At 37.4% G+C, this 22926-nt stretch overlaps 4 protein-coding genes across 12 annotated transcripts; 2 read left to right on the forward strand and 2 right to left on the reverse strand.

The window, feature by feature from the left end:
* Positions 1 to 85: 85 nt before the first annotated feature.
* LOC103341300 (uncharacterized) lies at positions 86 to 5820 on the reverse strand. Of its 6 annotated transcripts, XR_016122702.1 has the most exons (6): positions 4796 to 4997; positions 4401 to 4465; positions 2673 to 4198; positions 2346 to 2440; positions 1020 to 1094; positions 86 to 786 (listed from the first exon to the last, which is right to left on the reverse strand). XR_016122702.1 is itself a non-coding variant. In XM_008244807.2 (5 exons), exons 2-5 carry the CDS (start codon positions 4864 to 4866, stop codon positions 2417 to 2419), a joined length of 1686 nt encoding a protein of 561 aa, XP_008243029.2. In that variant the 5' UTR covers positions 4867 to 4880; positions 5047 to 5820; the 3' UTR covers positions 2112 to 2416. The 6 variants fall into 6 exon arrangements, 4 of the variants coding, with proteins under 4 accessions (XP_008243029.2, XP_016651689.2, XP_088899008.1 ...); XR_016122703.1 differs by lacking the exon at positions 1020 to 1094; XM_008244807.2 differs by lacking the exons at positions 86 to 786; positions 1020 to 1094 and adding an exon at positions 5047 to 5820 and having other exon boundaries at positions 2112 to 2440; positions 4796 to 4880.
* Positions 5821 to 6260: 440 nt separating this feature from the next.
* On the reverse strand, positions 6261 to 9291 carry LOC103341299 (uncharacterized). The gene is made up of 6 exons (XM_008244806.3): positions 8897 to 9291; positions 8663 to 8787; positions 8379 to 8475; positions 8154 to 8263; positions 7521 to 7595; positions 6261 to 6600 (listed from the first exon to the last, which is right to left on the reverse strand). Exons 1-6 carry the CDS (start codon positions 8964 to 8966, stop codon positions 6550 to 6552), a joined length of 528 nt encoding a protein of 175 aa, XP_008243028.2. The 5' UTR covers positions 8967 to 9291; the 3' UTR covers positions 6261 to 6549.
* A 910-nt stretch (positions 9292 to 10201) lies between these two features.
* LOC103341298 (Ubiquitin-like superfamily protein) lies at positions 10202 to 13654 on the forward strand. 4 transcript variants are annotated; one of them, XM_089042527.1, is made up of 5 exons: positions 10202 to 10491; positions 11603 to 11690; positions 12274 to 12459; positions 12647 to 12686; positions 13402 to 13654. In XM_089042527.1, the coding sequence occupies exons 2-5, from the start codon at positions 11688 to 11690 to the stop codon at positions 13482 to 13484; spliced, it is 312 nt and encodes a 103-aa protein (XP_088898653.1). In that variant the 5' UTR covers positions 10202 to 10491; positions 11603 to 11687; the 3' UTR covers positions 13485 to 13654. The 4 variants fall into 4 exon arrangements, with proteins under 4 accessions (XP_088898653.1, XP_008243027.2, XP_008243026.2 ...); XM_008244805.3 differs by having other exon boundaries at positions 11617 to 11690; XM_008244804.3 differs by having other exon boundaries at positions 10205 to 10491; positions 11631 to 11690.
* Positions 13655 to 14104: 450 nt separating this feature from the next.
* Positions 14105 to 19082, forward strand: PDE327 (FAD/NAD(P)-binding oxidoreductase family protein). The gene is made up of 13 exons (XM_008244803.3): positions 14105 to 14537; positions 14644 to 14706; positions 14897 to 15346; positions 15493 to 15564; positions 15811 to 15936; positions 16049 to 16258; positions 16808 to 16855; positions 16973 to 17128; positions 17243 to 17404; positions 17638 to 17731; positions 17817 to 17935; positions 18042 to 18086; positions 18240 to 19082. Exons 1-13 carry the CDS (start codon positions 14199 to 14201, stop codon positions 18471 to 18473), a joined length of 2118 nt encoding a protein of 705 aa, XP_008243025.2. The 5' UTR covers positions 14105 to 14198; the 3' UTR covers positions 18474 to 19082.
* Positions 19083 to 22926: the final 3844 nt, after the last annotated feature.

Consider the following 22926-nt stretch of genomic DNA (forward strand, 5'->3'; position numbering starts at 1 on the left):
TCTCGTAACTCCAAGTGCTGACGTGAAAAGTCAGTAAAATGTTATACTAAGCTAACCATAAAGAAGAGTTTCTTTCACTAGTCAACAAACTAGTGCTTGCTTCATATCAGAACCATCCAAACACAGACTTTGTTGCTCATTACTTCAATAATAGAACTAATTCATGTAATAAGATTGATATCCAGAGTCCAAAAAGGCATTTAGTTCTCTTTTTGGCCTACCCTACTACTAATGCTTTCATACTTTCTTTCATCTGTTCAAATATTTTATGTAAAAACTTTACTGAGTCTGATGATTCGATATCCACTACTTGCAGCCTCTTCAATTGGATCACGTACCTCTCCTCCTCCTTGGCATTTCTGCATCGTATTCGTACGTGTTAGAAATGCAGAACTTTTGTATAACTGCAGGAACTCTTCACTTGATTGCAGATACTGTTGCAGAAAGTGATAACTTCAGGCACTTTCGTTTAACTATAAATAAACGATGTGCTGGTCAGATAATAAAAGAAACGAAAAGAAGCTTTAGGGGTGGGTAGGTGCAAATGATGATAAAACACAGTGCTCGTTCCACTTGCAGTAAAGAATTACATGCCAAACTCTTCTTTGTGCATGAAAGGGGAAGGCCAATGTGACATGGTGCTCCAAGATGGTGACCTCCACAAGCAAATATTACTTCAAGCATCCATCTGTTTTTGGGTGATCTCCATAGAAAACTGCCCCACTAATACTATGTGCAATGCAACTGAAACTCCTGTCTCTTCATTATAAATTAACTCTTGAATCACTGCAAAACACTTATTTTAAATTAAAATTTATTCTTGACTTACATATGCAATGCATAATCTAAACTTTTGGAACTCAGCAATCTTTCAGTGGAAGTTAATCAAATGATGTAATCCTCAAATGAAGAATCTTTATTTTACGTCCTTGATATAAAAGCGCTAGCAAAAAAAAGTTAGTTTTTTGGTAACAAGTTATTCAGTTCCATGCGAAGAATTCGAACAAGTTGAGACTTACAAATCCATAAATCCAATATGCAACCTTCACAACTTCAACTTCTCTTCATCAATGGTTGGAACGTTGTGAAGAAATCTGGAGTTTTAAAATGAAAGATCTATATATGACTACATGCCTAAGAAAGCATTGATAGAGGTCAACAATACTGAAAATAGAATTAGTCCAATCACTTATGTAATGTCCCGACACAAACTATTTTGGCAATAAAAACATGGACCCTGTAAAGACAAGTCTCACTTTTTCTTTTTAAACTTCTAAGTAATTGTTCTTTTCACCACTGTGAAATCCTTCTTATGATCAAACAAGGTGACAAGATGAAAACATGCAAAATAAATGATGTTCCTTGGAGCAGTTCTGCTTGTTCTATACTATCTTCCTCCAACGTATCACCCACTTTCATTAGCCCATGTGAGCAAAGAGATGAATGTATGGGCATACCTGCAATTTAGATTTTCTCCCTTCTATATCCTATCCTTGCTGTGCTAGGGATCCCAATGATCTTGAAGGCATAACTTCTAAGTTAGAACGTTCGTCGAGATACTTAATCATTTGGGAGGAAATGAGATAACAAATAGACTATGGAATAGCCTCCTTTTTCTGAGTTCTTCTTGATCCTCATAGGAAAGCACCTCTTGCATTAAATTTCTCCCAATATACTAAATTCCCACGCATTTTGTTAATATCTTTCCACTATTAAAAGTTTATCACTCCAGTTTTCTGGAATTAAACATCAATTAGATTTCCTGGGAAATACTCCAGGCCATGGCATGCCTTGAAATCTGACATAGTGGTTATGCATGCTCAAAATGAGACACTGTCTTCTAAGACCTAATTGTGGTCACTATTACATGATTACTCTTTCATGGAAACACATAGCAGAGTTGGTTTTAATCTCATGAAGATTGTATAGAAAACAAAAGGAGGTAGGGAGATTTCTGCCGGAAATTCTGATACACCAAGGGCACTCAACTGATTTCCGCTATTATCTAATGTTGAATGTATGCAGAAGCTTTCTTGCAGTTATGCTCAAAAGTTGAATGTGTCACGTAACTTTTTTTATATGGAGGGAAAATGTAAAACATGGTATCTATGTTGAGAAATAACTCACTTACAACCTGCATTTCAATTTCAAAATAATAAAATGTACATGGAAGCATTCCTTGTACAATCCTAATTCAGAAGAAAGATTTGTTTGTACTGTAGTAAGACTCAATGTACAGATTGAAAATTTTACATTGTATTAGGAGCTATACAAATCAAATCAAAGAATCTAATTTATTAGTTCACACCACCCACTGGAGAAGAAAAGGTCAAAGATATTCTTACGGAATCCTTTCTGCATAGCACCTTTAAAACTGATGATGCATGAAGTTCATCAGCGACACCGAATTGCTTGGTCAAAGCCAAAAGTGTAGCATTGCCTGTTCCATAAAATTGAGATTTGGGAATAAGTCATCAAACTTTGCATTTAACTTTGCATTCAAGGTGAACCAACATTCCAGCTTATACTTGGCAAGCCATGCTCAAAGACCCTCACAACTAAAAGTGTATGTGCATGTGTATCTCAGTCCACAGCAGAGAGAGAGAGAGAGAGAGAGAGAGAGAGTGAGAGAGTGAGTAAATACCCTAAGGAAAAAATCAAGAAGGTCATACCTCCATAACAGAGTGCAAGGGCTCGTCATCCTGCGGAGGGGGTTTCTTAGGCTTCCAACTACGCATTTCAGACTGTATTAAATTAAGATGCTCGTGTATCTCCTGAAACAGCTTCAACTCCTCTTCTCCTGCATGACTAATTTCTTGCCTTATACTATTTCTCTCTCCCTCAAGCTGCTCTATTCTCCTCCAGAGCTGTTGAAATTTGGCTTGCTGAGATTCAGTAACCCCAGCCAATCTCTCCCTCAAATTAGAGTCAGCAGTACTTATTCCATCTCTTGGTTTAAATATTTTATTCTCTTGCTTCTTGCAATGCAAAATTTTCCTTACCCTGTCTGTTTCATCTTTAGCATATATTTCACTGGTCTCATCCAACACCAAATCTGGCTTTCCCAGCCTGTTCTCGACTTCCACAGTCAACTTACTAAGTTCTTTCTTCTCACCTTCACAAGCTTTAGCATTCTCATAACTTTGTGGGACTTCAAAAACATCATGGACACTTGAGGAGCATGAAGGACTAACAATTGCCTCCCTTTCCTGTAGAATCTCACTTTGCTTAAGCTTATCCAAACTGGCAATAATTTCTTCGCTTGTTGGGTTACGTGATGTGTTTACGCTTACTTTTGGAACTGAGGGTAATGAACAAGTCCTGGACGGACCCTTCAAGAGTAAAGATTTCTCCCTACCATAATCTTTACAATCTGATATCTCTTTCACTCGTGCATCTAACTTCTTAATCTGCTCCCAGATTGTATTCATGTTCCCACCTGCATAATTTATTGATTTCTTCTCTACATCTAAGCTCTGGAAATTGACTTCCTGGTCCACCTTTTTCTCTGGCTTTTTTTTAACACATTCTGGCTTAGGGATCATGGGTCTGTCTCTTTCTCTCTCTCTGTCTCTTTCTCTTTCTCTTTCTCTTTCTCTTTCTCTTTCTCTTTCTCTTTCTCTGTCTCTGTCTCTGTCTCTGTCTTTATCCGTAGTGCTTTTCTTGTTGAGGAATTCCTTGAGTTCAAGTGGAGGCAGAGAGTTGATTCTTCTTATAGTCCCACTAACACCTGTTTCCGCATTGCCAAGATCACTTCTTTGAAACAACAAATTCTCTGGATATACATTTTCACCGGCACCTAATTCAGTGCTGCAACCCATGCTTAAAAGTTTGTACCTATAAGCCTGAAGTTGGAACTCAAGAGAAGCAATTTCCATTTCTTTCTGATAAATGAGATCTTCAAATATTGCAAGAGCTTCCTCAGCATGACATATCTTTTCCTCTGCCAATCTCTTATATTGACTTGCTTCCATCTTCATGGCAGACTTTTCTCCTTGCAGGCGCAGTATCATGGATAGAGCTTCATCAGCTGCAGTAGATGATGCTTCTCTTTCCTGATCCAGTTCAGAGTAAAGCTTTTGCAGTAGTTGTTGTTGAGCATAAAGCGCTTCAGTTAGGGCTGTTATATCAGCTTCAGGCATCCCAGGCATACTACCCTCGGCCATCTCAGTTAATAGAGGAGAAATCAGACTGGATTCTAGGAACAAAACAAGTGCAAATTTATCAGCTATTCAGAATTACCATTATCTTCTTCAAGATTCACGTAGCAGATAGCAAAATTGAATCAATCACATGCCACAGGAACAATGAGATAGACACTAGTGCCTAGAATAAAGTGAATACAACTCCAGTTAATTTTCCTAATCCAAGAACCTGATTTCCACACAAAAAAACATTACCTGATGGTTGTGCAGAAGAAGGCCTAAACTTGATCCTAAGAACAAAACCCAGTTGAGAAAAATCACTGCAGAAAGAATCAAACCTGTCAAGTTTTTATTTTTTCTGCTACAACAAGAAGAAGAAGAAGAAGAAAACAAATTACATGAAACTTGTTTCTCCGGACCAAAGATTCTATGGTTTACAAAATGGAATGAAACCCATTCATGCTTTTCTCTTATGGAAGAGGCATAAAAACAAATCCAACTTTTTCTGATGTGCACTCAATGACAAAATGGGAAGCAGCAAAGAAACATCGCGAGTGCTTATAGCTTCCCAGGTTTTAAATTCTTCATTCATTTTTTTAATTTTGTAATTTTGTTTATGGAAAGTATAGAAAAGGCTAAGGTATACATACCAAAAATGAATGTTTGTGTTTGCTAGCAACAGCTTGGCGCTTGGTTTGGCTTCCTTATAAAGCAGCAGCATTCATTTTGAAATATCTGAAACAGAAAGGCATTGAATTGAATGAATAGGTTAAGAAACAAAACTGCCCTTTGCCTCCTTGTAACCACGAAGGTGGTGGATGATTGATACATGACACTGCCAAAGACAATCTCTTTTCTACCAACCAAATGCAAAGATCAATCGAAACGAGGTCGTTCTTACCTTTTGTCCCTATAAAAACATTTCCTGCCCGATTAGAGCTCCAATTTGTCCACCAATCAATCACTGTCTCCTTAATGGACTAAAATCCAATTGTCTTAATCATAGCAAGGTGGGCCCCCACTTCTTCCTTTTGTCCCGCAACCGCCATTAAAAGGGTCCTTTCCATTTTTCAAAAACTCGTTTGCAGCTAGTTTAACGGCTACAAATTAGAATACATGGGCTAGCAGGCGAGGCAGAAGGTCCTCTTCTTCTTCTTCTTCTGCCGACTACAGACCGACCATCTCATATATGTTACATATATGTACTCAGCTTAAATAAAAGATTCTTTCTTATTTTTTCCCCTTTTGGGTAAATCCTTATCTCCCTTCCCATCTGGATGGAATCTCATGGAGGGGTCAACTATGCTATTTTAACAATCATGATTTATCAGAATCCAATGGGCACGATGGTAATAGTAAACACACCCTGGATCTTCATTTCACATTGTATCGATTCTTTTATTGCCCTGGAATTTTAGTACATGTGATGTGACACTTAAAATTTTAAATCTCAAGTTTAGTCCAAGTCCATACAGGGAAAATAAATGATAAAAATAGCTTCTTGTACGTGGTCCAGTACGTTTTTTTCCTTCTCAGTTTTATTTGGTTATGAACATGATACCTGCCTGCATCATATTCTTATTATGTAGGACATGTTACATTAAGTATGGCTGGATGGGATTATACTCTCTTTTTTCATATTTAATTTACGCAAAAGTAATTAGCAGAGAAAAGAAAGAAGCACAGGCGTGCTTGACATCCTCATTAACGGCCAACAAAGTATAAAGAAAAAAAGGTCAACAATAATTCAAGAATAAGCATGGCCCAGAATAAATTCATCATGGCGGGCTTCAGTCCGATCCAGATTCCAGGCGGTCTTACTTTAACCAACTCAGTGATAAATCCTAATACGAGAGAGAGAGACGTTACGCCAAAGACAATTTTTTTATATATAAGCGATATTGGGAGGGGGACTCGAACTGGGGCCACAGACTCCTAACCACTTTGCTAAGCCTTGCTTAAGCCAAACTTATTAAAGGAAGAAAAAGGATACACGAACAGAAATGATTCAAGAAGAAGAATATTTAATCAGCATGGTTAGCTTTATCTGAATGGTGGACACGGATTTGAATGCCAATGCCATGCATGATGATGCATCTGAAAATTAAGGAACCATTTGTCCGTAAGTCCAACGGCAGAAAACTGTCCATAAATTACGTTATTCAACAAGCAGAAGAACTAGCAATCAACCATTTGCCATCTACCACGTAATTCTAAAGGCTCAAAGCTGTGTAATAGAAATACATTGTACTACTGTTCTATGAACTAGTTGGCAAAACGAGCAATGCCACTCCCGCATAAGTGCTTATACTGTTCTACAGACTTACAAGGAACACACAGTGGACGTTGTGCCTCCGGCTTTTAAGCCTGGCCAACTTTAACTTTGAGATTTGTCAGTCTCATTTCAATCCACAGGAACCTCAACCTCCATCTTCAAATCAGAGTTGCAAAGAGTCTGTAAACAATGAGGAATAAATTTTTACATTGTTCACTTATTTTCAGCTAATATATATGCTTTCTACAAAATTTATTGCATAATTAGGAATTTAATGCAAGTATAATCATTTCATAGACAGATGAAGAAAAGTCCCTTCAGATGTGAATTGGAAATGAAAAATCAGCTGATGCATACTTCAAATAATGTTTGCAAAAGTATTTACTAGTCTGATTAGAAAAGAAAAAGGTAAAAATAGAGGAATATCAACAAAAGTTAAAAACACGTTTACAGAAAAGCAAACCAGAGGGGAAACAAAAACATCTCAACTTCTTGGGATATAAACCTTCAAATCATTCTAGCATGACACTAAGTTTTATCACATTTATGCTAGACCCAACAACTGTGTGACTTCAATGAGGATAACTTAATAAATTCAGAAAAAATTTAGAGGGACCTCCATCCCCAGCAACCCAGCCCCTCTCATACATAGAGATATCTCTCTCTGTGTGAATAACCTACCGTTGCAAAGGTAAATGCAGCTATTACTTCTAGCCTTAATGAAAATCTGACAGGTTAATGCCATACCCATACCCCTTGAACTCCATGCATGGCAATGAAATGAGAAATCGAAGTTCTCTTTCCTTTATTCAATCCATGGTTCCATGAACATTGTAAAAATTGCTTCCAAAAGCAACCCAAGTTATACTAATCAGAGCACATCTCATTGTCTTCTATGGCATGATTAGAAAGGGCAGCGTCAAAACAGAGTTTTACAAGTCAAGCGATTCAAAATTCATAACACAATCACTAAGATGAAACAAGCTAAGCGGAGTAATGAAAATCATACAAGTGAGGTCATGCAAGACAAAGACCAGACTAGTTATATATCTACAATAACGTGCATTAATTACTAGACAGAACTTATAATGTTGTGGTACCTTCATAAAGTCAGATATGCTTAGCAAAGAATCCTTTGTATAGCCTGATTCCTCTAGGACATGGGTCAACACTTGCTGCAGAAAGATGTAAACGCATAACCACTATATCAAACACATAAATAGGCACCTTCTCAGACATTGTAATGAAAAGTTTCAGAGCAGCATAAATGTATTAATCTTGTATGAAGAAAGATGAAAGTCATGTTTTCAACAGTTACTTCTTATTTTTTCTTGTATTAAGAAAACCAATACGTAGTATTTGGAAACTAGGTCTCAAAGAAGGTACTTTCATGAAGTTAGTCAGTCTTCTGATTTCTGATTATAATAATTTTCCCCTACTTTGCCCAAGAACCGAGTGTCACATCATCTCTGAAATGAAACCTGAATCCTAGATGGAAAACCAGACTACTTTTGATTGATAACTTTAAAACAAATGGTGAATAGCTATATAACAGGTAACCTCAACATAGTCCAAATAAACATATTGGCGATGAGTAAAGATACTTCACAAAAAGAAATTTTTTGAACTATTGAATCATTGCATAAACTCAAGTGCCTCAAGCCTTGTTACCAAGCCCAAATCAGAGCATAAGAGAAATAAAATATGGAGACAAATTTGTGATAGAAACCAACCTCCCTCTGTTGCTCAGATATGAACTGCCCCGTCAAATCCCGTAAAACATCCAACATATCACTGAATGCGACTTTCCCATTGCAGTCTGAATCATATACCTTAAAAATAACTGCAAAACAGATAGACACCCCAAACTGCAACTCAGAAATAGAGAACAAAACAAGCAAGCAAAGCTCATAGTAGCCCCAGATTTCTGAAGTGACACATTAATAAAGAAATATTACACTCAATTTTTTGCTGCAAGGTTGCACGAGAACTGAATGCTGACAAGAAAGCTACGAATTCCTTAAAGTTCAATCCATACAACATCTTCAGCAATCTCTGAAAGATTTACAGCACTTCATTGTTACTCATATAAAATATTTGCATCGTTCGCCAATACATGATCACATGGTGTGCTCTATCAAAATAAAGCATCAATCTTTGAAATCTACTGCCCAAGTTTTCAGCCAATGATCTACGTCACATTATAAAAAGATTTAACCTTTAATCCTTTATGTGTTTGTACCTGAGAAAGAGGATTGACGGCGAATTCAGGTACGGACAAGAACTCATCGGCGGAGATGAAACCTCCGCCACTGCGATCGAGCTGACAAAACCTCTGATACAGAGAAACTATCTCCTGCTGCGAAACTTCAAATCAAATCAAATCAAATCAAATTAAATCCAACAACTCAGAAATACTAAGCTCCTTGATCCGCAAGGGGGAACTAAGAAATTGGCGAATGGATTAGCAACTTACATGTGCGGTTACAGTGGTCCTGGACTTCTTCGATGTCGTACTGAGTGAGCATCGAGGATGTGTTGCCCATGGTAGCGAGGAAGAGGCGATTGGGTGCGGTGAAGTCTACAGAAAGCCGAGTGGAAAGCCCTAACGAGAAGCTGCTGAGCTGACAAGACAAGCACTTGTAAAGAAGCCGCCACCTTTGTAGGTACAACAGCCAGCCGAGCGGGTCACAGGTTGACCGGTGATGGAGTTAATGTGATTTACTGGTTTTCTCCGGCTTGTTTGGATGGAAGTTTAGACTTAATCCAGCCGAGAACACCAGGCACCGATTGATATTTTTACTGTCTACCTAAACACCAACAGAGAGAGATGGGACATTTGCTTAAAAGCAATTAATTAAAGAGAAACCGGTGTTTTAGATTAGGGAAGGCAAGCTGGCTCCCATAATAAATAGGGAAATTTTATTGGCACCTCATTATTGACTATTTGCCACCCATATTAATTTTAAAAATTAATTAAATTTGCTTTTCAACGATTATCATGTTTAAAATTCATTTTCGTAAAAGCAGGTTCGAACTATATATCCACAAAGTTGAAATTAAAATTGAAATCAAACGATGGCTTTTCAAAATTGAAATCAAATCTTGACTTTTCGGAGGATTTTGAGGTTAGATAGGATTATGAAAACTGGATAGATCAACGATGGCTAAGGCAATGGGGTGTGCGATGGGGTTGAGGCTTGCTGCGATGGGTTGTGTAATGGCTCTGCTTCAAATGGGATGAGGTGTGTGATGGAGTTTGTTGCAAATCGAATGGATCGTGCGATGAGGTGTGTTTGCAAGAGATCGTAATTTCTAGTCTTATCATATTTTTTATACCACAATTTTATACCACATGATGTGGCAGTTGATGTATACATACCACATCATTTAAAATACTAGTTTTTGTTTTTCTAATTTTCTTTATTAAAATACACTTCATTAATTTAATTGATATGACATATGATATGGACATGCCACATTATGTGGTATAGAAATGTGAGATAATAATGTGGTAAGTGTAGTATTACTCTTTCTAATGGGGTGGAGTGTGTTTGAAAGAAGAGAGAGTTTTTGATGGGTGGGGTGGGATTTACATAAGAAGTTAGAGAATGAGGTTCATGAGGGCAATTTAGGAAGAAAATGGGGTATAGTGAGTAATTTTAAATTTTACTAAAATTCAGTTGAGTGTAAAGAAAATGTGAGACACTCAACATGAGATTTAAATAGCAAATAATAGGGTGCCAATAAAATCACCCTAATAAATAAGAGATTAGGGAAGGTAAGCTGGCTCCTATAATAAATAAATAAATAAATATTTTCGGTGTGACGGTGAGAAAATATACCCTTTTGTGTTTTATCTGGCGTCTGAGATAACAACTCCAGACTCAAAATCGAGAGAAGAATCAACCTGACCGGTGGAGGGTTAAGTCTGAGTCAGCAGCCAAACACCAAAAAATCGTCAGACGTAGGAGAACCTGATTCGAGTGCAGCCAGGGACAGCGAAAGAAAGAGGCTGAAGTTGATTTCTGACCGTAGACTTTGGCCAGCGAACAAGGCCACCGCTTCGAGGTAGGAGAATCTTAACTCATTACTAGCAAACAATAAAAAGATTAATATTTCTCAAAATCGATCCTTTCGTCTCTCTCTTTCTATGTTCATAGTGGATACAAAATACCCAGATTATTTTTTAATGTTTTAACTTCTTTTTTTCAATTCCATAAAAAATATAACTTTGGTGGCGGAGCCACCATGGGTTCACTGGGGTCAAGCTACCCCTTGGCAGCCATGAAAGTGGCTCTGTAGGTCCTGTTGTGCTGCTGGTGTGACCCCCTGGACTTGCCCACCAGCTGTTCGACGGCAAGCTCCAAAGAGCTTCCCATGTTTCAGCAACAGAGTGAAATATGTGCGAAAGAGTGAGAAAACGTTAGACAAATGCGGCAGAGTGAAACATATGCAAAAGAGTTGCCCACCACATGTTCGATGGGAAGCTCCAAAGAGCTTCCCCATGGTTCAGAAGAGAGCAAGTATGCGAAAGAGTGAGAAAAAGTTATACAAAAACAACAATTGAAACATATGCGGCTTTGTGTTATTGTGTTCGCCTAAATTCACTACTACCAGAATCCTTGTTTCTTTGGATTTCTGTAGTGGTTTGAATTTGATTTTGTTTCATGAATTTTTTTCAATCCTTTACTTTCTCTTGATTGGTGTTTGACTCTCACTCAAAGTTCGACGTGTCCACACTGCAAATTTAAGTTTGTATCTGTTGTGCACTGGGCAACTCTAGACTCTAGAGTAATGTTTGATTTTGTATGCTTGCTGATTGCTCTTGGGGTCTGTATTATCCTGAAAATACCAAGTTGAAGCAATAATTTGTGTCTGTAATCTATGGAAATGATTCAGTTACCAACAAATTTACCTTTCACAATGTACATGCTTCGGTTCCTTCATCCCTCCCTTCCGTACGTAAGAGGTTGTATATGTTTGTTTAGTTATGAGTAATTAAGGAAAAGTATAAGGGATGGAATTAATTAATACTATGTTTTAACATCCTGGATCTGCCACTATGTTGAAGTGAAAAATTAGTAGGATACAATTGCAAGTGAAGTAAATCAAATAGTTATCTTCTTGTTAGATTATTTGATTAATTTTGTGGTGCATAACATCAACATGTCATATTTAGTTCTGATTTAACAGGATTTCCTTGGCAGCGTATTGAAGAGAGATTTCCTGAGTCCTCCTGCCCCTATTCAGTTCAGAGTTGAAGAATGGTGTGTACATGATTCTCTTTATCCCTTTCGTTTCGTTACATTGTTGGCACATAAGATAATTGATAAATTAATCCTGTAGTGAGTTAAGGGGATAGGGACTTTGTTTATTTATTTAATTGCTAATAAATCATTATATTGTAAGGAAATTGTGCTTAGAGAAAACTTGGGGGATCATTTTGATCATCTAATTGAAATTTTGGCGATCAAAGTTACATGATATATGATAGAGTGGGAATGTATTGAAATACAAGGTTAAAACAATTACAATGTGTGAACAACCTTCAAATATGGCTTTCATGTCTGACTTTATAGCAAATCCACGTCTTCCCCTATTGGAGGAAGCAAATGCTGCCAACTTGTGGAACATGATACAATGTGTCTTTGTTTAAGTAATTCCACATGTAAAGCAATGTTAGTCTTGCTTTTGGACTAAAATTGCTGTTGATTTTGGCCATTACTTCGGTTTGATTTTAGAGCAAGTTGTATGGAATATAAGACTAAAGGAAAAGATTAGTGGTTTTCGTTGATTATTAGTGGAAAAAAACTGTATGCTGATTTGTTTGTATCTTTTTTTCTTTTCCAGGCCATGTATATCCGTGTTAAGCGTAGTAAGACAACTTACTTTATCCAGTGTGAACCAACTGAGACAAGTTTAGATATTAAGCAAAAGTTGCATGATCTTATTGATCAACCAGTAAGTGATCAGCGCTTGATCCTAGTCAGTACTGGGGAAGTACTGGAGGATTCAAAGTCATTGGCAGATCTGAAGGTACGAAACAAAAAGTACAGTTCACCTCTCTCTCTCTCTCACTCTCACACACACACACACACACACACACTTAACTTAGAGATTCACTACTACAACCAATTTTCATCACATCGACATTCCAAAATTTTATGTTCATTGAGCTCCAAAAGTGGATGATGTCTTCAATGATATCTTCATGTCTTTTCAGGTTGAGAATGATGCTGTTGTGGCACTGACCTTGAGAAAAGGTTGAATCTCTTCTCCTTTTGGTTTTTTGGTCCCTCTGGTTTTATGCATCTTACTTGTATTATTCTCACTGCTGGCTCATCTAAGTTAGTATTTGAAAACAAGGATTAGAAGGTTGGATTATCTAATATAAAAGAAAAGTATAACTTTGCCTAGTTTCATGGGCAGAAGGCATCTTACCATGAGTTGAGTTATGAGACATCAAAGATTGAGGAGTTGCCTAGTTTGATGGGAAAAAGTTTAGGGGGGTGCTCTTTCTTAAGAGTTGGGTTATGGTCTGAAGTATTTCAGACACTGTTTGAGGACCATTTTGATTTAGTCATGTTTTTGTAATGTTCTGATGAAGTTGGCTTTTCCAAATTAATTAAGCTTTCATACAATCATTATCGTATGAGAACGGCAATTGATGATGTGTGAAAATGACAAGGAGTAGGCAGTCTTTTCTCTTTTTTCTTTTTCCTTTGCAATAGTTTGATTAATTTGTATACGATCTTTTGTATAGTTCTATCATTGCTTGAGCTTGGATTTATTCATAAGACAGTTACAACGTCTTTAGATGACTTGTTACTGATTTTTATTATCCGCCCTACTAGTTTTTATGCTTGAAAGTTTGAGGGGACCGACTGCTCTACTTTTATATTAGGTAGACCAGATTGTGTCTTTTATCTTATGTTTGCTTGGGAGCAGCCTAATAAAACTTTTCTCCATTGCCTTCAGATGACAATGAGTTTGAAGAGGTCAACATTGTACGGGCAGACGACTTATATCAATCTCGTGATGCAGATGCAGGCAATTGGTGAAGTCGGAAATCTTGCTCCGTAAAAAGCTTACGAGCTGCAATGCAAGCCTGCAACCTATCAATTGCCGCCATAGTCCATCTGCTTAGATTGTTTCCTGCTCGTGCTGGGATTTGTGGACAATAATTTTCAAAAATGAGTTCTGTTAAAGGTCTGTAGATGAAACATTTCATTCATGAAATCGACAGCATGAAGTAGTATTTATATGAAATAACAAAAGAAGATGTGCAATGATACAAGAAAAAATTGCTCCCGCTCATTGGAAATAAGATAAATAGAGAAAAGAAGTTAGTCCTACTTTAAATGAACAATTAAGAAAAAAATTGACTTTTTCTTTGGGGGTATACAGAAATTCTGACTTTAAATGATGGAGAATAAATAAATTAAAATTAAAATTTTGATAGTCAAAAGTTCTTTAACCAATGAAAGAGCAGAATACAAATAGAGTATAGCCACACGGCTATACTCTGTCCACAACACGCTAGGCGCTAGCCTGGTCTTTTTTACATAAATAGTATAGCCGCGTTCTATTTTTATTATAAAAAAGAGTATAGCCGCTCGGCGGTGTTGTCTTTTCACTTCTCATGTGTGGGTCGTACTGTATGTGTGGCATATGGGATAAACGCCATGCCGTATTAATTCCTTATCCCAAACCATAGCTCACTACTCAGAAGCGCGACTCTCCGGTCTCCACAGTGCTCTGTGTAAACTAAAGCCATGTCCCTCCTTCCCTCCAACTCCAAGCTTGGCTCTGTCCACCTCCATGTCCAGTGTCTCCAACCTCCAAACCCTCTCCCTATGCGTGCACTCCCTTATCATCGTCGCCAAACACTCCGAGTCCTTAGCGCCAAGAGGACCGGCAAACAGAGGTACCCATCAGAGAAGAAGGAGCTCAAATTGAAGCACCAGGAAATCGTAGGGGAAGTGAAGAACAAGTTCGTGGGTGTTTGGAGGCTTTCCAAGCTCGGAGTTCCCGTCCACAAGGACCCTGGAAAGGACTTTCTCGGCGTCTCCGAGGGCTTGCTTGAACAGATTGCCAAAGTGCTCGAGTTTCCGGTAAAAGCATTTGGGGCAGCACTTTTGTCTATGTAAAGAAGCATTTGTGCAAGTTGCTACATTTTTTATATATTCATCATATCTTGTTGCCACTCTTTCATTTCAGGTTGCTTCAATGCTGCCGACAGAGGCTTTCACGGTGGTTCGGAAATCTTTTGATGCAAGGAAGGTATGATATGTTGTGTGTCATGGAAATTTTTTTGATTGATGTTAGGAGGTTAGAGTCTTGCAGAAATGGCCATTTGCATCCTATCTGTCTGTGAAATTGTTTGGTAAAAGCAAAGTTGGACTAGTTTCAATTTGGTTACCCATCAATCAAGTAATGCGCTTTTCTCTTCCTCTTATTATTTCTTATCTAGAGGTTGAAAGAACCCAAATTCGTGTACGTTGTCGAAATGGATGTCAACAAACTTCTGAGTCTAGAGCCTCGGGCTTGGGATTTCATTTCTGAGTTGCAGCCTAAAGTTGGGCTGGTAGAACACATGCCTGAAGCAAATAAATCTGGAGATTTGATCAGTATCATACATGGCTTTGAAAATGTACATCAAGGTACAGTTTCAAGAGAAAGTGCGCACAACATGAACAATGGGTCCCAAGGATTATACACACATCCGACGGCTAGAAAACCAAAAATTGCAGTGGTGGGTAGTGGACCATCAGGGTTGTTTGCCTCCCTTGTTCTTGCGGAATTTGGTGCAGATGTCACCTTAATAGAAAGAGGTCAGCCCGTTGAACAAAGGGGCCGCGACATTGGTGCTCTGGTTGTCCGCCGAATGTTGCAAACGGAAAGCAATTTTTGCTTTGGGGAGGTTATACTTATAACTTGATTCACCTTGTGCTCTTACTTATCTCTGTTTTCCTGCCTCGATAAAAACATGTGCCTTTATGTTACACACAGACACGCACATACACATGTTTACCATTGAGTCATTTATCGAGGACTTATTCATGGCAGGGTGGTGCAGGTACATGGAGTGATGGAAAGCTGGTGACTAGGATTGGAAGAAACAGTGGCAGTGTTTTGGCGGTCAGAACCATTCTCTATCCTTTTGATTGTTTTGTTTCAACAGAAAAAAAATATCATTTTGATTGTCTTCCCTTTGTGTAATTTGGACGGTGAAATACAGAGCTGTCAAGGCTTAGATAATAGACAATGTAGCCTTCTCTCTCTCTCTCTCTCTCTCTCTCTCTCTCTTCTTTCAGGTGACTAGTATCACTTAGCCGCCATTACCCATCCTTTATGTGGGTTGATTCAGATTTATTTACTTCTCAGGTTATGGAAACTTTAGTTCACTTCGGAGCTCCTGAGGGAATCTTGGTTGACGGAAAGCCTCATTTGGGGACAGATAGATTGATTCCATTACTTCGCAATTTTCGGCAACATCTACAAAATCTGGGTGTTAGTGACACTTTTTTTTCTTTCTAACTAAATCAAATGCATATTCTTAGATTTATGTTGCTTACGGTTTACATTTCTTATACTTTTAATAATTGTTTTTTGGCATGCTCAGGTTACCATCAAATTTGGGATGAGGGTAGATGATCTCCTTGTAGATAACGGACAAGTTGTGGGTGTCAAAGTTTCGGATTCAGTTGACAGACAGTCTAATACCCAGAAATGGGGATATGATGCTGTTGTTCTAGCTGTTGGGCATTCTGCACGTGATATCTATCAAACTCTTCTATCTCATAACATAGACTTGGTCCCAAAAGATTTTGCTGTGAGTTCATTTTCTCCCCCTTTCATATAGATTTTTATTTATTTATAGTCAAAACCCCTTTCATAGAGATTATTCAAAGAAACTTTGTTGTTTATCTATTTATGGATCTATTGTGTGCATGAATCCTCCAAATCAACTGGCCACTGTAACCTACATTTATCCAATACTTTGTCTTCCAGAAGTTTCTGGCACTACTATTGTGTCCAAAGATCACATGAGATAAGAGTGTAGGATTAAGGAAGTTGATGACATAATTTTATCCATTAAATATAGCTGAACATGAGGGAAAGGTCATTTATACCGATACTGACATAGTGTAGTTGGAGGAGTAAATGCAACAAAGGAAAGCTTTTTTGCCCTCTCGATATGGTGTTCCTGCCAGAAGAATGAGATGTCATATTTCCATATTTGTTCTTGGAATTATGTACACCATCCTTTTGGTGGCTAATTTGGCATGTATTAGTGAGAAGTCACTTTCCTTGGTATTAGTTGTAGTGCTTGGTTCAAAATATTTTGTTAGCTTGATTAAAACTTAAATTGGCTGAACAGGTTGGCTTGCGGATTGAGCATCCTCAAGAAGTAATAAACAGCTTACAGGTTTGTTGCATTGTCAGCTTCATTTGAAATTTTTGGATGTATTGTTATCAAGCGAAGCTAATTCTTTTTCCTTTTGTAACTATTTATTGATTTTTCCTTATTACAACAAATATGCAGTATTCTGGATTGGCAACTGAGGTCCGCAGAGGACGTGGTAAAGTACCAGTGGCAGATTACAAGGTTGCCAAATATGCAAGTGGAAAGGATGGGGATGAACCTTTACAGGCAACAAGTCGCAGTTGCTATTCCTTCTGTATGTGTCCCGGTGGTCAGGTATGTTTTTCTGTTTTTGAATTTCTGGTGGTCAGAATCATATTTGCATTGCAAATGTCTGGTGAAGAATGATCATATATATTACTCTAGGAGTCACTGAGATGGTATTTGCAGGTTGTTCTCACTGGTACAAAGCCATCTGAAATCTGTATCAATGGCATGTCATTTTCTAGACGTGCGTCAAAGTGGGCAAATGCTGCACTTGTTGTAACCGTCTCAATGAAAGATTTTGATGCATTGAATCTCCATGGACCTCTTGCAGGGGTTGAGTTTCAGGTAACTTTTCCCTTAGTATTTCTGATGTTCTTTTGTCTGCAGTTTTGTATTCCTTTATTTACCTACCAGCTGTTATGACTAAATTTTTTTCTTCTGTATGATATGAAACAAACTCTTCTGAGTGCTGTGCTAATGTCATAGAACATGCAGAAAAGGGTCTTTCAGCCTGGTTGGACATTCATAATTTCAGCTGAAATGCATTATAACATGTTCTAATGTTGTAATTTTTTTAGAGGGAATTTGAGCAAAGAGCAGCTAGAATGGGAGGGGGAAATTTTGTGGTGCCTGTGCAGACAGTTACGGATTTTTTGGACAATAAGTTGTCAGGTAGGATTGCTAAGCCATTTCTTATTAGTTTTGCATCAATTGTTCAGCAAGCTAAGCTTGGCTTTTTGTTTTTTTTTTGTTCCAGTGACATCTATGCCACCTTCAAGTTATCGACTAGGAGTGAAGGCAGCAAATCTCCACGAGATATTCCCCATTCATATAACAGAGACTTTGCAAAATTCAATCTCAGCATTTGACCAAGAGGTTTTACTTTACTTCTCTTGTAATTGTTAACTGCCTTTAATACTCTTGATGAATGCACAAAAGATTACTGATATACTTGGCTTGTTGCGGACTTTGGAGCCTTCAGTTACCAGGTTTTATCTCCAAAGAGGCCCTTCTTCATGGAGTGGAGGTAATCCCAGTTAATTATATTTGTTTTTCCCTTTTAGTTTCTTTTTATGTCAACAGGATGTAACATAATAAATAGTCTGTACCACCACCAAAGAATTATCGTTATTGATGTCAGTATCTTAATCAATTATAAAATCATTAAATCTGCTTCCAGACTAGGACTAGCTCTCCCATCCAGATTCCCCGTGGAATTGACACTTATGAGAGCACGTCGTTGAAAGGTCTTTACCCTGTTGGCGAAGGAGCGGGTTATGCTGGAGGGATTGTAAGTGCAGCTGTGGATGGCATGTATGCTGGTTTTGCAGTGGCAAAGAATTTTGGTCTGTGTAATGATGGCATAGAGTTAATTTTGGGCAAGGCTCGGACTGCTGGATATTTGGAGTACTAGAAACATATTTGGTGTTTCTTAAAGTTGGTTCCAAGTGCCCTGCAAAAGAAGCTCAATCATCTGCATCGAAGAGCTGAGGTAGATATTAACATTGGTTTCGCATTAACTCAGACTTCTATGGAAACTTGAGCTAGTATGTGCTTACATCTTTAGAAACAAACCATGAAGGAATTAGTACGTTATTCAGCAGCTTGATAAGATTTATTGTTCCATCAAAGATTCAAATTCGGTACTGTAGTAGAGCAATCTGGTTGATGCATTTGGAAGAAAAGTGATGGAAAAAATGTAATTTTGCTGCCTGCCAGAGACCGGTTTGTGTATGATGGGTTACTATATTTGCATGCTGAAGTGGGATTTATGAGTTGTCACAGAAGAGCAGCTTAGAGGAGGTTGATTGCTAACATGACATGAGCGTAGTTCTCTTCTCTATCCCTGTGTAAGGTGGTATAAGAACATTTCAAGCAACATTAACTTGTTTGTACTTCCAGTGTGAGCTTTATTTCATAAATCTAACTCTTCGATTTGTTCGCTTGCCAAGAAAAGAAAAACAAACTCTCCGATTTGTAATATGTGGTTCAAATGAATGAAAGAGAGATTTCGTTTGGTGTATCTATGTCAAATAAATGAAATCAACCAGTCTGCATGACGGAGACTCCGTCATGCATAGAGCCTGGAGGACATTATAACATGAACATGTTGGAGAGGCATTGCATTGTGTTCCCCTCCCATATCAAGTACTGTTGCTGCCAAGGCATCCAATGTGAACCAGAAAGAAACCAAACAAAACTAGAATGGGTGAATATATAATAATATGAGAAACGACAAAATCATCCATCTGAATTATTTATATTCCAAAATAATAAACCTTTACTCGCATATTATGCCTATAAAATAAATACTACTACTCTAACCACATGGGAACACAAATAAATATATTCAATTAGCAGAGTTTTCTCTTTCTTCTTCTTAGACGCATAGCAACACAACACTAGGGGAGGACATGAAAAAGAGCACGGAAATGGAATATATCATATGTTATGCATCATCATCATCATGGGTTTGATTCTCCTCCTTGATTTTGTATTATTATAATTCCACCACACCACATGATCATGATGAGAGTGAGCAACCATCATTTGGTTTGGTCTTTGTAAATTGTATTCATTAATTCATCAAAAATGGCATTATATATATATATATATATATATATGTCCATTAATTTGTTCTCATAATCGATGCATAATTAATTATGTTTCCCTTCAGAGCAATTGTTTCTGAAGGGTATAAATCAACCAATAATCATAACGAAACAAAACAAGATCATTTCTTTCTGATTTTCATGCTCGATAATAATAGGAATAGGATTGCCTTGCTTGTGCAGCTGCATGCATGTTAAGAAATTATTGCTTTGGACGTATCCTCCTCCAAACATTGTCTCTGTTTCTGACCGGTTGTTCTCATTTGGAGGTGGAAAAGATAAGAACAATTAATATTAATTAATTCAGAAAATAAAAAAGAAACTAATTAAAGCAAAATGAGCCAAGAAGAAGACAGTCGACAATAAGGAGGAAAATTGGTAGACCCAAAAAGATATGGGACAAATGTTGATGGTTTTTAACTTTTTAGCAGACATGGTGTTGCATAGCATATGATGTGTCCAAATCATCACATCACACGTCCCAGGCTCCCAGCTACCACAAGAAAATTCTGCGTGCTTTTGCTTCAGACTTCGTAATTGCCAAGTTTATTGTTTTTGTTTTTTCATAGATTCGTCATATTACGCATTGCAGATCAAATGGTTAGTCGTACTCTTACTGTTGAAGATTAATTAAGAACACAAAGCCATTTGTGAGTGTCACAGTGTGGCTTCAGTATTCAGTCAGGGTGGTAAATTTTCTTTTATTTTATTTTTTAATGGCCTTAAATGCAGTGCAGTGCATGCAGGCCAGTATATATATATATATATGGAGATGATGAGCTTCCACTGCTTGAAATGATTTAAGTGGTTCTTCTGAGCTGTAAATGGAGGTCCCGGCTTTCGGCTAAAGCAGCATATATGTATATATACATATACTGGTTTGTGTTTACCTTAGACTTACTAGTTAAAACAATATCATAATTTAATGATCTTGTGGCTGTCAATGTCATGGTCCCTGCTTGCTTGTAGACTTGGGTTTCTTTAGAAGCAAAAAGCAAATTAAGAAGAAAATGAAGAACAAGCGGAAGTTGCTTTTACCTTTAATACAAATTTTCTGAACTGGAGGGAAAATAAAGATAAGGGTTGTTGTAACTTGTAATCATCATCATCATCATCACTCTTTTTCTTTTTCCTTTTCCTTTTCCTTTTTTCTTTTTCTTGATGCATGATGCATCTGCTGCACTACAGAAACAGAAGATTATCTTTCTATTTTAGGTTTGGTGTCAATTCTTCTATTTTTAAAAGTGAAATTAAGATTGAAACCTTTTCTTTTTCCTTTTTCTGTTCTTCTTCTTGATTTCTGGCATGGAAGGTTACCCTTGATTTTGACTCTTAGAAGCTCTAGTGTCCTAGTCGTCTTGTTGCCTGTTTGCCTTTTCGTAGGTTACGAAGATAAACCCAAGCATTAATTTCTTCCCAAAACGTAAGGAAGGAACCGTACAAATTAGCAGAGGAGAGAATATAACAATAGTATTCTTGCTCTTGGTCTGTGTATATAAATGATGGTGACACAGAAGACGGCCGTCCCAAGTCTTATTTAGGTTGTGATATGCCCTGGACGGTCAGCTCAACTGCTACGGTCTCGCACAACCTTGTACATTTCCAAATTAGATGGGACGGCATGCTTTCTTTTATCTTTTTTGCCAAATTATATTTATTGAGGAGCAAATTAGGTCATGAATTTTTACAAATATCCTTAGTGTTTAATATACAAGATAGCAACACTTATTCTATTTGTTGGTTCACTACCTCCGCATGTAGCAGACTTGCAGTTGAGTGCTTTATTATATTTCGATTGCTTAATTTAGAGATGAAACATCTTAATCTAACTTCAACCATCCTCACCGGAAATTCAGAAATACCTATAGATTAAAGGTCCGAATGAATAGACTAAGCTCTGGTTCCAAAAGGAGTTACCTTAAATCAAGCTACATATCAATATCAACTTTATATAATTAATTCCACAAGGCTTCCTTTCATTTCATTTTTCCATGTCTAATAATTAATCTTTCTTTCACATAAGTCCTTGACCATTTCTAGCTATATAGAAATGCGGGACTCGTAGTGCTACGTAGGTAACTAACGGGGAGATTTGATAGAAACCCTAACGGTGGAACCACATTGTAACAAATTTAAAAGCCCGCTGTGAGTAATTGTAAACATTGAGAAGATAGAGACTAACATGTCTTAAGGGTAACTACATAGTACTAAACTGTCATTAACCATATAAATAATGTCTATACATATTTGCCATTGGCATAACTCGCTCATAAGTTTCCAGAGACAAGGTTTTCTCATTGGTGCGTTGAGGCCTCGAAATAACTGGGTAGAGCTCTCTATGTCATCTTCCAAGAGAAGATTAGAAGCAGTTGGTTTTCCTTTTGCAAGCGTTGTTTTAGTTTAGTTTGTTCAATAAAGTTCAGAAACTCTATGAGTTTTATGTGTTTTTCTCTCTCTTATGATTCTAGAAACTTAGTTGAGTTTGCGTGGTGTTCTTAATCTCTCTAAGGGAGTCATGCCCCGGTTAGCGGCTAGTTTTGTCATTGGACTAGATTCAGGGAAATTATGGTGATTAAGAGGGGTTATAGAAAAGTTGTTTTCAATAGTGATTATCTCTAGATCATTTTAGCTTTTCGATTGGCTCAGGTCAATGGGGAAGTTTTACCCAAGTCTGCCATATCCTTTGCAATATGTGTCCTTTGTAATGTTATTCCTATTGATTTAATACAATTATATCGCCTTTTTAAATAATAAAATAAATAAATTAGTTGGTGTTGGTGAGATAGATTAGGAGTTGCTAACTTGCTATTTAAAATATGGTTTTTTTTAACTTTTCCCTCAAATTAATGTTTAATTTGCTTACCCAGCTATGCTACGTGGCAGAAGTGTTGATATAAAATTACTTTTAAAAAAATTATTTCTTATTATAAGAGCATTGATGAAAGAAAAAACTAATCAGCTACAGCATCACAATCTTGACCGGGACCTCTATCAAGTGTTCTATTAATTCATTAATTAATACAGTTGGGGCCAATACATATTTTTTTGTAGGAATTTAAAAATAGAAATAAAAGATCCAAAAGGAGTAATACACACATTTATCTCTCAAAATTTTGATTAAAAAACCGTTTACATAAGAAGAAAAGAACACTGGTCTGCAATTCTTTGATTTGCGCCATGTGGTCCTGAGTCATGCCTGATTACGTGGGACTGCACGCAGCAGATAGGGCCCCATATAATATAATAGGTGCTTTA

The sequence above is a fragment of the Prunus mume genome, linkage group LG8 (genome assembly GCF_029339155.1).
Source record: "Prunus mume cultivar Tortuosa linkage group LG8, ASM2933915v1, whole genome shotgun sequence".
NCBI lineage: Eukaryota > Viridiplantae > Streptophyta > Magnoliopsida > Rosales > Rosaceae > Prunus > Prunus mume.